Genomic DNA, 14904 nt, shown 5'->3' with positions numbered 1-14904 from the left:
GGCAAGCCCTGTCTGGCTCACGTTTACCTTCAGGGTTTGGAGGTTTCAGGATAAAGAGTACACATGTGCAGAACGGAAAAATGTGTTTTGTTTAGTTTCGGATAGATTCATTATGTTACTAATTTTGTTTCATTGATTCATTTCGGAATTTGTTTTGTTTAGTTTTGTTTATTAATTCTCTAACGAATTCCAAATTTTAGGAAAGTTTTTAATTCGGATTTGGACCTTCGGGTCTAGTATGGATTTTAAGGGGAACCCCACACCATAATATAAAAAAAATAATGGTGTGGGGTTCCCCCCCCCCCCCCAAAATCCATACCAGACCTATATCCAAGGATGCAGCCTGACAGGCCAGGAAAGAGGGAGACAAGCAAGCAACCCCCCCCTCCTGAACCTAACCAGGCCATATGGCCTCAACATGAGGGGAGTGCTTTGGGGCAGAAGGTGCTCCCCCCCCCAACTTGCTTGCTTGGGGACAAGGGCCTATTCCCCACAACCCTGGCTGGTGGTTGTGGGGGTCTGCGGGTAGGGGGCTTATCCAAATCTGGAAGCCCCCTTTAACAAAGGGGCCCCCAGATCCTACTCCCCCAATGTGAATGAATATGGGGTACATAGTACCCCTACCCATTCACTAAAAAAGTGTAAAAAGTAAGTAAAGACACAACATAAGTTTTGACAAGTCCTTTATTAAGGTTCCCACCGTCTGACATTTGTTAACCTCTAGAGATCCGCGATATAGCCGAATGACTGCTACAGCGCGGACCTGCTTTGCCGGGACTACGTCTATTGACGTCTATTGACGTCGTCCCGTGCACGAGCGGCCTCAGGGGGCGCGTGCGAATCGCTCTGTGATCAGCGAGTCTATGAGACTCGCCTGATCATAGATCGGAGCAAGGGGTCGATCCCGACCCCTTACCACGTGATCAGCTGTCAGCCAATGACAGCTGATCATGTGATCGCAACAGAAAAAAAAAAGCCGACTGCCAGCGGCCATGAGAGGGACTTCAGTCCCGATCACGGCCAGATCATCAGTGCCCACCTGCCCCCTGCCAGTGCCACCTAAGCAAGGGAAAAAGTGAAACTCATCAGTGCCACCCATTAGTGCCCACAGTGCCACCCATTAGTGCCCACAGTGCCACCTATCAGTGCCCGCATTGCCATCTATCAGTGCCCACAGTGCCACCTATCAGTGCCCACAATCTGCCGCAAAAACAGTGCTGCACCTCAGTGCCACATATCCGTGCCCATCAGTGTCATCTACCAGTGCCCAGCAGTGCCGCCCATCAGTGCCCAGCAGTGCCACCTATCAGTGCCACCTATCAGTGCCCATCAGTCCCATCTATCAGCGGTACCCATCAATGCCCATCCATGCCACTCATCCGTGCCACCCATCCGTGCCATCTTATCTGTGCCCATCTTTGCCCATCAGTGCCGCCTTATCTGTGCCCATCAGTACTGCCTTATCTGTGCTCATCAGTGCCACCCTATCTGTGCCTATTAGTGCCACCTTAACTGTGCCTATCAGTGCCCAATAGTGCAGCCTATCAGTGCTCACCAGCGCCGCCTCATCAGCGCATTTCAATGAAGGAGAAAAATTACCTGTTTGCTAAATTTTATAACAAACCATTAAACATGATTTTTTATTTTATTTTTTTTGCATCTTTTTTTGTTTGTTTAGCAAAAAAATAAAACTCCCAGCTGTAATTAAATACCACCAAAAAAAAGCTCTATTTGTGGGAAAAAAATGATAAAAATTTAATTTGGGTACAGTGTTGTATGGCCGCGCAATTGTCATTCAAACTGCATCAGCGCTGAAAGCTGAAAATTGGTCTGGGCAGGAGGGGGGTTTAAGTGCCCAGTAAGCAAGTGGTTAAACAACTGGGACAACAGGGATGGAGTCACCTGATTACGTCACCCCATTAACAACCAGCTATTCTTCACACAGAATTTGAATCGGTCAATTTTTCAACCAATCCAAATTCAGATTGTTCCGAAAATTTGGAATCCGTTAGAAAACTAATATATGAAACTAAATTAAGCAAATTTTAATGAAATTTGTTACTATTTCATTCAGAGATTTGGATACATTTGAATCTCTGAATCACCAAAAAATGTGTCTGAATTTGTATTTGGACCACAGCGAATTGCATGTCTAATAAAGAGGGGACATCAGAATGCTGAGAAAGAGATCTTATGTCGTTCCTAAATTAATAGAATGTTGGAAAAGCAAGATATGACTTCAGTGTGACAGTCTTTAATGGGGAGGAGAACATGGAATCCTAGTGCAGGTGTTTGGGCCTGGAGAGGATATGTGGAAACAAGATGGAAAAGGGGGATTTTTGGAGTAAAATTGGGTCATGCCCAGAGATTTTATTGCAAAACGGTGGTTTGAGGGTAAATGTGGGTCATGTCTAAAGATACGTTTTAACAGGAAACTCTACAAGAGGGCCATCTCTGAATGCACACCATGTTGAATCTTGAAGAAAAGAGACTACAGCAGCAGAGCATCAGGCTGAGTACTGGACTGTGATGCCCAATTGGCATAGGATCACTACAATTGGAACACTAAAATTCAGGCAAAAGATTCCCCACCGCTCTTTCTTTTCTTTTCTTTTTTTTTTTTTTTTTTTTTTTTTTTTTTACAAAGGATTGTATTAATATTCAATCCAAGAGATAAGCTCAACAGTTAGATGATTACATTACATATGGAGCAAAACAGATCATAAAAAATAAAGAAGGCTACTAAAGTCCTACAAATTCCAAGGAAGTCAACACGTAACAGCAATAAGCAAATGCCATGATCTGGAGTGTCTTGGAACTCAGAAAAATGCTGCGATTTACCCATCTCTTTTATATCTGCCTGGAGTTCCGATTTAAAGAATAAATCCATCTTTTCCTCTCCAAAACAACAAATGCATTGTGCATGTAAATGAATCAAAACCCTGCTGTCAGTTTATGTGTAACTTCCCTCCTTAGCTCTATACAGCAGGTTTCTGTGTCTGTGATGTCACTCCTCCTCCTGGTGGAATTTCAAAGTTCTTTGACTTCCTGTTACCTTCCTTTCCAGTCCTGATACTATATTGCCCCGTACACACGGTCGGACATTTCAACGACAAAATCCGTTGATTTTTTTCAGACGTATTTTGGCCAAAACTTGTCTTGCATACACACGGTTGCACAAAGTTGTTCGGAACAAGGTGACGTCATTCACGTACGACAGGACTATGTAGAGGCCAGTAGCCAATAGCTTTTTGTCTCCACATTTTTTCTGAGAATGTGTGGCACGATCGGTTTTTCCAACAACATAATCCGATCTGACTTTCTCCATTGGAATTTCCAACTGTGTGTACGGGGCATAAGTCCCATGATCCTTTAAGCCTCTGTAGCTTCAGGGTGGGCTATGGGAGTCACTTGTACCAGCTCTGGGAGTTGATGTGGGTGGGTCCTAGAGTTACCGCGGGTGTTTATAGATCTTCAGGTGGGTGGTGAAATGTGTAAACGTGTCATACCTCCTCCTGTCTTGCAGGTTTCCAAATACTAATGGCTTACTGCAAGACTACAGAGGAAGGGCTATGGGAAGTTATTATGAAGGTGGTCCCTTCATATGTAAATTAATCAGATGACAGAGAGCAGAGCTCTTGGAGGGCAGGATCTGAGTGGTAGAACCCTCCCTGTTCACACTGGTCGGCATAATGCTGATAGCTGTGAGGCAGGACTTGGGAGGTTTGGATTCTTCCTATAGGTGTGACTGGGTGGGATTGAATGCTAATTAGGATGTATTTAATCCCACCCATCATCCGAGCTGTGAAGGAAGTTGCATGATTTGCAGAATCTGAAAGACTACAAAGGGGAGTGTACAGTACAGACACTAGCTGCTGCAGGAAGTGGCTGTAAAAGGGACAGAGTCTATCAGCAGGATATACAGAGTGTCACATGACACAAAGCAACAACTAAACCCAGAAATCAGGAGATCTGCAGACAACAGAGTGACATGGTACAGAGATATGATCTATGCTGGGAGTGCTCATTCCATTCAGTTCTAGGGAAAAGAGAGGTGGCGATCTTTAAGAATAGACTGGTTAAAGCTACTGAGAAATAGCAAAGGCAGACTGTCCCGTTTTGTAATTCCATTAGATACTGCATGTTTGTAGTGACAGAGATAATATCAATTATTCAGTTGTGCTGCTAGAGACATCTCTAAAGAATAAGTGCACCCTAACACTAAAATCTCTACATCTACGGACATCCATGATCTAACACTAACCTATCTAGCCCTGTAAAGAAGAAATCAGTATACATAACTTTTTTTTAAAGCCAATCCGACCCCCTCACTGAGTTGTCAATTGCGGCTTCGCTGTGCTGACGGGTGCAGAGGACACAGCCGACAACGGAAACCCCATAGTAACGCTATGGGTGACGTCACTTCCCATTCATTTCACAACCATTGTCTGCTGTGTCCTGTGCAGAGCTTCCAAGGCTGGAGACCGGATTAGATCGGCTTCAAAAAAGGTATGTAGACTGATTTCTTCTTTACAGGGCTAGATAGGTTAGAGTTAGATCATGGATGTCTGCAGATGTAATGTTAGGCTGGACTGACTTCTTTTGGTGATTTGACTAGGAGGTGCACAAAAAAAGACTACAGCTGCTTTCCATCGTAAGATAGGTCACACTTTTCATGCATGTAATTCATACTTAGCTATTTTCATACATTATTCTTCCTCTAATGCCAAAACCGATTGCTCATTCTGAATAACAAATGCCTGGTGAGATATGATTCATGCAAAATTATATATAAACTTTTTCTCTTTTTTTTTGCACACATCCATCAGAAGCTGAATCACTTTATGTGCCTATTATATATTGCTGCAATCTGCTGACAAGCAGCTCAAAGCTGAGCGGTTAAAAAGAGCAACACAAACAAGTGTTTTTGTAATGAATGTCCCTTTCTGAGAGCTTATATTTCTCCTTTTGTGCTTTCTTTGAAGAATTTTGTATTCATTTACTTTCAGGCAGCTTAAAGTGTATGTAAAACCTCAACAATAGTTTTCTCTTATTTGCTCTTTTTTGGTCTGTTAAACATACAATTGAAAGCGTTTGTTGTATCAATTTGATCAGCCCCAAATAACATGAAATTCATCACATCTGACAAACTTCCTATTTAACCACTTGGCATCCGCATTATAACTGAATGACGGCTACAGCATGGACCTGAATTTACGGGAATTGCCTCCCCTTTGCATGCTCCCCGCTCACCCCCTGTAGGGCGCGCACGGCAAACGCTGTGATCACCAAGTCACCGAGACTCGGGTGATCACAGATCCGAGAAAGGGGCCGGTCCCAGCCCCTTAACACATGATCAGCTGTGAGCCAATGACAGCTGATCACGTGTGTAAACAAAAGCTCGGTATTCGTTTTTTTTTTCTCTCCTCACGCTAACAGCGTGAGGAGAAATAAAAGTCGATCACCGACTTATGTGCAAGGGACATCGGTCCCGAAGAGGAAGGAGGCACATCTGCCTCATCTGTGCCAATCAGTACCCCCTGCCAGTGCCACCTGCCATTGCCACCTGCCAGTTCCCACCAGTGGCACCTATCAATGCCCATGAGTGCCACCTATCTATGCCCACAAGTGGCACCTATCAATGCCTACCAGTGGTGCCAATCAGTGCCTCATCAGTGCCACATAGCAGTGCTGCCTATCAGTGTAACCTACCATGGCCGATCAGTGCCCATTATTGCCACCCATCAGTGCCCATCACTGCCACCCATCAGTGCCCATCACTGCCACCTATCAGTGCCCATCACTGGCAGCTATCTAGTGGCTGTAAAACCACCTATTAGTGCCAATTCTCAGTGCCACCTATCAATGCCCTTCAGTGCCACCCATCAGTGCCATCTCTCAGTGTCACCTCTCCGTGTACACAAGTGCCGTCTATCAGTGCCCACCAGTGCTGCCTATCAGTGCCCACCAGTGCCGCCTTATCGGTGCCCATCAGTGCAGCCTATCGGTGCCCATATACAAAAACCTATACCCACAGGTGTATTGATATTTGGCAATGATGGGCACTGATAGGCGGCAATGATGGGCACTGGTAGGCAGCACTGATAGGCGGCAATGATGGGCACTGATAGGCGGCCATGATGGGCACTGATAGTCAACACTGATATGTGGCAATGATGGGCACTTATAGGCAGCAACTGATGGGCACTGCTAGGCGGCAATGATGGGCACTGATAGGCAGCACTGATATGTGACAATGATAGGCACTGATATGCAGAAATGATGGGTATTGATAGGAGGCACTCATGGGCACTGATAGACAGCACTGATTCGCTCCACTGATAGACACTGATACGTTGGGGGGAGGGGGTTAGTTAATCTATAATGCTTTTTGTAATATGCAGCATGCAGGGGATTAATGTATTGCCATTGGTCACTGGTGCATTAGTGACCAGTGGCAGTTAATTGACCCCTTTGTGCTGCATTGGTGGCAGTGGTGTCAGTGTAAATTAACCCCTTTATGATGCAACACCACTGCCGCTAATGAAACATAAAGAGGTTAATCATCTGCCACTGGTCACTAATGCACCAGTGACCAATGGCAATACATTAATCCCTTGCATGCTGCATATTACAAAAAGCATTATAGATTACTTAACCGCCCACGGAAAACAGGGACATCTGGTCCCCGTAGTTGATAGGTTACTGTTCAAGGGCTGGTTCACACTTGCTTTGGTTTCTGAAGAGCAAACCAAGTTGTAATCGCTCCTCAGAAAGCATTTGACAGGTGATGAGGAATTGTTGTATTGTATTATAACCCCTTAAACCCCGCACTAGGGCATCACAATTGTGTGCATTGCACACAGTTGCGAAATGTAGGGTGCTTGCAGCACAGCTCTATTCACTAGAATGGGTCTCACTTGGTGGAGGCTATGTCTGCCGAAATGGTCAGGAGGTATAATTCCTGGTGCAAAGAAATACAGCCTGGGTATATGTACGCCCTCAGCAGCTAAAAGGGGAGCATTTGGGGATGGTAAAACAGGGCTCAACTGTAGGGGTTAACCACCCCTCACTAGTTTGAACAAACTATAAGGCACATGGGTAATTTTTTTGTCTATTGTATTCTGATAACGGGGAGACTCCCCTGCTGTCACAATACACAGATCAGTGCTGCAGCCTATTGCTTGTGGTGCTGATCGTGTGTTTTTTATCCATCAGGGCAGTTGAACAGGAGTTGATCGGTAGATCGACTTCTGTTCAATCGCAGTGGCCACACATTGATCGATATTCAGCCGGCTCTTCTGAACTGGCTGAATTTTGATCCATGTTTGGCCAGCTTTAAAGGCTGAGTGTTGGGGGAAGGTTAAGTGTTAACATTCTAAACAAGAGGCCAGTTTACTGTCCTTCAGACTTTATGGAGGCCGGACTGTTGCCAGTGAGAGGAGAAACTGTCCTGGTGTCAGTGGGAGTAAACAATGTCACATCTTTAGTGGGAGGATTAGTGCCTCATCATTAGTAAAAGTGGGAGGAAGAGTGCCCATCATTGCTGTCAGTGAGAGGAATATTGCCCCATCGTTGTTGTCAACAGGAGAAATATTGCCCCATCATCGGTGTCAGTGGGAGGAATAGTGCCCCATCATTAACACGGTACAAAAGGTAAACCGCGCTACTCGAACAACAAAAGAAAGCAACCTATAAGCAGCAACCCTAATCGTAATACTCCGATATCAAACTAAATAGGTGAACAAAATGAGCTGCGCTAAAAACAATGAAACTAGAAAATAATCAAACACCAAAAAACCTAATCAACCTATACCAATAGACGTAAAAACAATATTAAATTGACAGAAAAATGTGATTAGTGAATAGTATACATGAATACTAACGTATCGTCATAAAGTGAATAAAATGTATACTAGACCTAAAATGACATTAATGTGAATATTACAAAGAAAACCCCCACAATAATTAATGTAGATTGACACAAAAAAGGGTTATAATGTGTGCTAGATTTAAACGAATAGTATTAACTAAAATAATATTCAAAAAACCATAAAAAGTTCATATGTGATGAAAAAAATATTTTTATATAGTCCCAAGATTAATATTGGTTCTTCAAACTTGACATAAAGGTGCAAAAATATCCACAAATGCGTGTATATAAAAACAAAAAATTTTTCAAAACAATCCTCCACCAGTGAGAAGAGGGGCCGCTTACCAGAGCTTTAGATCCCAGTGTTAGTGAGATCAGTAAGGCAACAGCACAGAGGTTTCTGGGTGAACCGTCACAGGCATCCCACCATCTCCATCTCCAATATGAAGCCTCCAATCAAGAAACGAAGGTGTCGTAGATTGCTGACACCACGCTGTCTCTATCTCCAATACGAAGCCTCCAGTCCGGGAACGAAGGTATCGTGGATCATATAAAAAATCAAAGACACTCGCATAGCGTAAAACCACTTGGTTTAATAAAGTAAAGTTTAAAAGATTTACACTCACATGCGTAAAGAAAAAACGATCATATAAAAACGAGCCGGCCGGACTCGTGTGCCGCCCGCACTTCCTGGTTGGGCGTAGAACGCGGAGACGTCAGAACGCCTATCTCCCTACGCGCGTTTCGTCACGAACGGACGTGTTCACGGGATGCGGGACGGCGTTCTGACGCACCGCCTATATACAAATTCTTAAACGGACAGCCTCGGTCTGAGCTCCATGCTGTCCTCTCAATCCACCATGTTGGGTGAGGGAAAGAGGACTGGAATGCCCATATTAACCCCCAGTCCACCATTTTACATAAGAAAAAAAGGGGTAAAGATTTTTGCCCTACCATTACGCAGAGGCAAACCCATAATAATAACCCTCTCGATTCTTTTAGGAACCATAAATTAAAAATACAAAATTGTTATAGAAGTACATAAAAAGAAATTAAAAAAATTTCTTTCAAATACCAATTGAAAAATATATTTATCAAAAGGTATCCAATAAAATAATAAAACAATATTAAACACAAACAAAACATGTACATGTACGTTTGAACGAGCATATTGGGAATATTCGTAGGTTCCTAAAAGAATCGAGAGGGTTATTATTATGGGTTTGCCTCTGCGTAATGGTAGGGCAAAAATCTTTACCCCTTTTTTTCTTATGTAAAATGGTGGACTGGGGGTTAATATGGGCATTCCAGTCCTCTTTCCCTCACCCAACATGGTGGATTGAGAGGACAGCATGGAGCTCAGACCGAGGCTGTCCGTTTAAGAATTTGTATATAGGCGGTGCGTCAGAACGCCGTCCCGCATCCCGTGAACACGTCCATTCGTGACGAAACGCGCGTAGGGAGATAGGCGTTCTGACGTCTCCGCGTTCTACGCCCAACCAGGAAGTGCGGGCGGCACACGAGTCCGGCCGGCTCGTTTTTATATGATCGTTTTTTCTTTACGCATGTGAGTGTAAATCTTTTAAACTTTACTTTATTAAACCAAGTGGTTTTACGCTATGCGAGTGTCTTTGATTTTTTATATGATCCACGATACCTTCGTTCCCGGACTGGAGGCTTCGTATTGGAGATAGAGACAGCGTGGTGTCAGCAATCTACGACACCTTCGTTTCTTGATTGGAGGCTTCATATTGGAGATGGAGATGGTGGGATGCCTGTGACGGTTCACCCAGAAACCTCTGTGCTGTTGCCTTACTGATCTCACTAACACTGGGATCTAAAGCTCTGGTAAGCGGCCCCTCTTCTCACTGGTGGAGGATTGTTTTGAAAAATTTTTTGTTTTTATATACACGCATTTGTGGATATTTTTGCACCTTTATGTCAAGTTTGAAGAACCAATATTAATCTTGGGACTATATAAAAATATTTTTTTCATCACATATGAACTTTTTATGGTTTTTTGAATATTATTTTAGTTAATACTATTCGTTTAAATCTAGCACACATTATAACCCTTTTTTGTGTCAATCTACATTAATTATTGTGGGGGTTTTCTTTGTAATATTCACATTAATGTCATTTTAGGTCTAGTATACATTTTATTCACTTTATGACGATACGTTAGTATTCATGTATACTATTCACTAATCACATTTTTCTGTCAATTTAATAGTGCCCCATCATTGGTGTCAGTGGGCAGAATAGGGCCCCATCATTGGTGCAAGTTGGAGGAATAGTGGCTCATCATTGGTGTCAGTTGGAGGAATAGTGCCCCAATGTTGGTGTCCGTGGGAGGAATAGGGCCCCATTGTTGGTGTCCATGGGAGGAATAGTGCCCCATTGTTGGTGTCAGTGGGAGAATTAGTGCCCCGTTGTTGTTATCAGTGGGAGGATTGGTACCCCATGATTGGTGTCAGTTGGTGGAAGTGTGGCCATCATTGGTATGAGTGGGATAGTGCTCCATTGTTGGTGTCAGTGGCAAGAATTATGTCCCCATTGTTGGTGTAAGTGGAAGGAAAAGTGCCCCAAAAGCCGGATAAAGGCAAGCAAAGGGCCGCAGTCCGCCCCTGTACACTATATACAATCACCTGACACTAGTTCGTTTCCACAATCCATGACTTAACTTCACAGTTCACACAAATACGTTTTAAATTCAAACTGTAGCACTGATGTAAGTCATTTTTTTTATTAAACTTTGAGAAAAACGTAGAAAGTTAGTTTAACTTTAATTATAAAACGTATCTAGTATATTGACTATAAGTCACTTTATAGTAGGCATCACTTTAACCAGTCACGCAGACATACCAGAGTGTTTACATTTTGTTGTTTTTTTTACAACAATGTTAAAAACAGAGGTTATCAAATTTGCCTACACTTAGCTCACTGAATGATCCCAGTTAACCACATCCATATTTACCATCACTGTCCAGGCTGTCCGGTGACGTCGCGGACATCGACGTCACCGGACTCCTCCCCTCTTCCCTTCGTTAGCAGACGGAGGCAATTAGGGAAGGGGGGAGGAGTCCGATGACGTCGATGTCTGTGATGTCACCGGATCCCCGATGGAACTCTCAGAAGACCCGGAAGATGGCGGAGAGGTGAGTACCGATCAAAAGAATTTTGATCGATCAAGAAAAATTTGATCGATCAAAAAAAAATTAACGATTCATTGAGGAATTAATCTTTCATTTTCCCAGCCCTAAAAACAGTTTAACTAATGAATGTAAGATAATTTTATAACAGTATGCAGAGCTGCTTGCTGGTGTGATTTTTTTTCAGTAAAAGTGGGGAATGGTCAACTTTAAGTACTTGTTTAAGTAAGGGAGACCTAGGTATTAGGAGGGTGCTTTAGTTTTGGTGTTACACCAACATTCTCGCTTCACAATATCTACCAGCACTGGACTTGGTGCATCAAGAAAAAATGTTTTTATTATTATTAGTATGTCAAATTAGTAAAAATCCCTCAGGAGAGAATTTAACATGCGTTTCTATAAATGTACAATGTATATTGTTCTGGAAAACCTGATACAAGCTAACAGTACTCTACTTTGCAAAGTACTAAGATTTTATCGCTTTTATATTTATAGGGCACAAGATACTATGTTCAGGTATCTGCATATAACATGAAAGGCTGGGGACTGCCACAACCTTCACTTCCAGCTTTTGCTATTCCTTCCAGTAAGTTTTACACATGTGCGATGTCATGTTAGGTGATGAATTACTGCAAATAGCCAGACAACCAGATAATAAATTAGAGAAGTAGAGATGCCTATTATTCAGCAGGGATTTTCTGACCTATCCCTTTGTTAATGTAGCATTATTGCAGCTTCTAAGAATAACTAACAATAATTACAAGCATGTGATATCTCTGATATATTCTGATATATATATATATATATATATATATATATATATATATATATATATATATCATGGGCGTCCGCAGGTAGGGGCAAGGGGGGTCAAGTGCCCCCCCCCCCCGGAATTAGGGATGAGATCTTAAATTCAACACAGTTCCATCCCTATCGGGGTGCGGGCAGCCCACACCCATGTGCAACCCGCCAGTAGGGTGACACCATCAAGGTTCTGCCAAGCCCCCCCATCAGTGTAGCATGACTGCGGGCTCTTTTCCGTGCTCAGTCCAGCAGAGAACTCGGCAGCGGTGCTATCAGGTTTACCCCGGTCACCCCCTCCTTTCTTCTGTCAGGGAGAAGAGACCACGGCTCTCACCAGGTTCCTCGCCCAGCTTCCTGCCCGCTCTGTTCCTTCCCTATTGGCCATAACTGTTCCTGCCCGCTCTGTTCCTTCCCCATTGGCCATAACTGAGGGCCAATCAAAAGAGACTAGCAGAGGAGAGAATCATAGGACATGTAGTCCCAAAGATTGGTGGCCCCATTTTCCACAGGGAGGAGGATACAGCTTGATCGAGAGATTGAGAGACTGTAGCCTGGGAAAAAAGCTGAGGGAGAGGGTGCTACAGGAAAAAGAACAAGGATTGTGCTGGGCAGAAGCCAGAGAGAGAGAGCCACGCTGCCCAGCGCCACCAGAGAGAGAACTACACTGCCCCATGCCACCAGAGAGAGCCATGCTGTCCAGCACCACCAGAGAGAGCCATGCTGCCCAGCACCACCAGAGAGAGAAAGACTGAGTCACTGCCAGGGTACATACATGCTACACTACTGACCAGAGTCACCCCCGTGGCGCGTGAGCGATCTTCCACCCGGAGGGATCACTGGTGTTGTTTCGCTGGGTCTGGTAAGAGGGCCTGTTGGCCATTATCCATTACCTATCCTAGGGATTGTACTAAGTCTGCAGTCTCTGACCATGATAATCTGATAATGACATTGTCGAAAAGGGGCGGCGCATGGGTGACCCTAAAATTATGCTCCACCTTGAAAAAAGTTTTGCGGACGCCCATGATATATATATATATATATATATATATATATATATATATATATATACACTGTACAGTATATAAAATACCAGTAGAAATTAAATTCAGCACATATATAAACAATATAACACACATATATAGATATATAGTGATTACCAGCTGAACACTACAAGGACAATACAAAAACTCCTTGATAAAATATATAGCAGAAATCAGTGCAGCACAAAAAAAACCTCATAATTTTAAAACAATCACTAAAGGACAAGTCCATGCGAAATATAGATTGTGAAGATGTCAGGATGTTAACCACTGATGGAAAGGTGTCCACAGTGGTCCCACCTATGGACGAAACGCGTACGAGGGAGACACTACGTCTGAAGTCACCATCTTTGAATTTACTGTCTATATACAGAAATGCCCATACACATGCACTTGGTAGAAGTGCTCTGCTTGTAAGTGAATTTTTATCTTTTTAAATAAAAATTTGTGATTATACAGAGAGCACTAGATGTTCTGTTCTCATTTGCATATATATGACCGGTGGAGCTATTGATATCTACATCGTGGACAGAGCGTTGGAGGATATATCCCCATGGTGTGGGAAATTGCATGTTGACCGTTCCGGTCGCATTAAGGAGGCGAGAGGCTGCTGTTGTCTGTGGTGGATGGGTTGGACTCACTCTTAAGACTTGCATACCTGGTATTGGACACCTTTCCCACAGTGGTTAACACCCTGGCATTTTCACGTTCTATATTTCTTATGGACTTGTCCTTTAGTGAATGTTTTTAAATGATGAGTTTGTTTGCACTGCACTGGTTTCTGCTGTATATACAGTATATACACAGTATATATAGTATATACACAGTACATACAGTATATACAGTTGTGCTCATAAGTTTACATACCCTGGTAGAATTTATGATTTCTTGGCCATTTTTCAGAGACTATGAATGATAACACAAAAACTTTTCTTTCACTCATGGTTAGTGTTTGACTGAAGCCATTTATTATCAATCAAATGTGTTTACTCTTTTTAAATCATAATGGCAACAGAAACTACCCAAATGACCCTGATCAAAAGTTTACATACCCTGGTGATTTTGGCCTGACAACATGCACAGAAATTTACACAAAGGGGTTTGAATAGCAACTAAAGTGGTTGTAAACCCACGGGGAGAAAAAAAAACCTGCAAGATATACTTACCTTAGATCGAAGCTCCCCTCAGCAGTCCCAGCACACCGTTTTGGCTGGCGACATGTCTCCCGGAGTTACTTCCGGGTATCGTGGGCTCCGGCGCTGTGTTTCACCGGAGCAGCGATTACATAACTCCGTGCATGCGTGTGGGAGCCTTCAGTAACGGCACGTCAGCTAAAGCAACGGCAAGAATAAGCCATTGCTTCCATGCGCACTGACGTCGGCACATGCTGATATAGGGAATATCAGCGAAACCATGCAGGTTTAGGAGATATCCAAGATAGCTACAGGTAAGACCTATTATAGGCTTGCCTGTAATAAAATGTGGTTGTAAAGGGTTTACAACCACTTTAAAGGTAACCATCCTCACCTGTGATCTGTTTACTTGTAACTAGAGTGTGTGTGTGTATAAAGGGTCAATACATTTCTGGACTCCTGACAGACCCTTGCATCTTTTATCCAGTGCTGCACTGAGGTTTCTGGATTCTGAGTCATGGGAAAAGCAAAAGAATTGTCAAAGGATCTGCAGGAAAAGGTAGTTGAACTGTATAAAACAGGAAAGGGATATAAAAAGATATCCAAGGAATTGAGAATGCCAATCAGCAGTGTTCAAACTCTAATTAAGAAAAAGAAAATGAGGGGTTCTGTTGAAACCAAACCACGGTCAGGTAGAACAACTAAAATTTCAGCCACAACTGCCAGGAAAATTGTTTGGGATGCAAAGAAAAACCCACAAATAACTTCAGGTGAAATACAGGACTCTCTGAAAACATGTGGTGGGACTGTTTCAAGATGCACAATAAGGAGGCACTTGAAGAAAGATGGGCTGCATGGTCGCGTCACCAGAAGAAAGCTATTACTATGCAAATGCCACAAAG

At 43.2% G+C, this 14904-nt stretch overlaps 1 protein-coding gene across 3 annotated transcripts in view; it reads left to right on the top strand.

The window, feature by feature from the left end:
* LOC143924770 (ankyrin repeat and fibronectin type-III domain-containing protein 1-like) overlaps nt 1-14904 on the top strand; it is a 552097-nt gene that overhangs the window by 478028 nt on the left and 59165 nt on the right. For all 3 annotated transcript variants that reach the window (XM_077449225.1, XM_077449226.1, XM_077449227.1), the window contains one exon: nt 11521-11611. In XM_077449225.1, the coding sequence (XP_077305351.1) occupies nt 11521-11611 (91 nt within the window). The remainder of the gene's footprint in view (nt 1-11520; nt 11612-14904) is intronic.

The sequence above is a fragment of the Lithobates pipiens genome, unplaced genomic scaffold (assembly GCF_037356315.1).
Source record: "Lithobates pipiens isolate NorthernLeopardFrog02 unplaced genomic scaffold, aLitPip1_a1.2 Scaffold_22, whole genome shotgun sequence".
NCBI lineage: Eukaryota > Metazoa > Chordata > Amphibia > Anura > Ranidae > Lithobates > Lithobates pipiens.
This window is presented reverse-complemented; position numbering and strand designations above follow the sequence as displayed.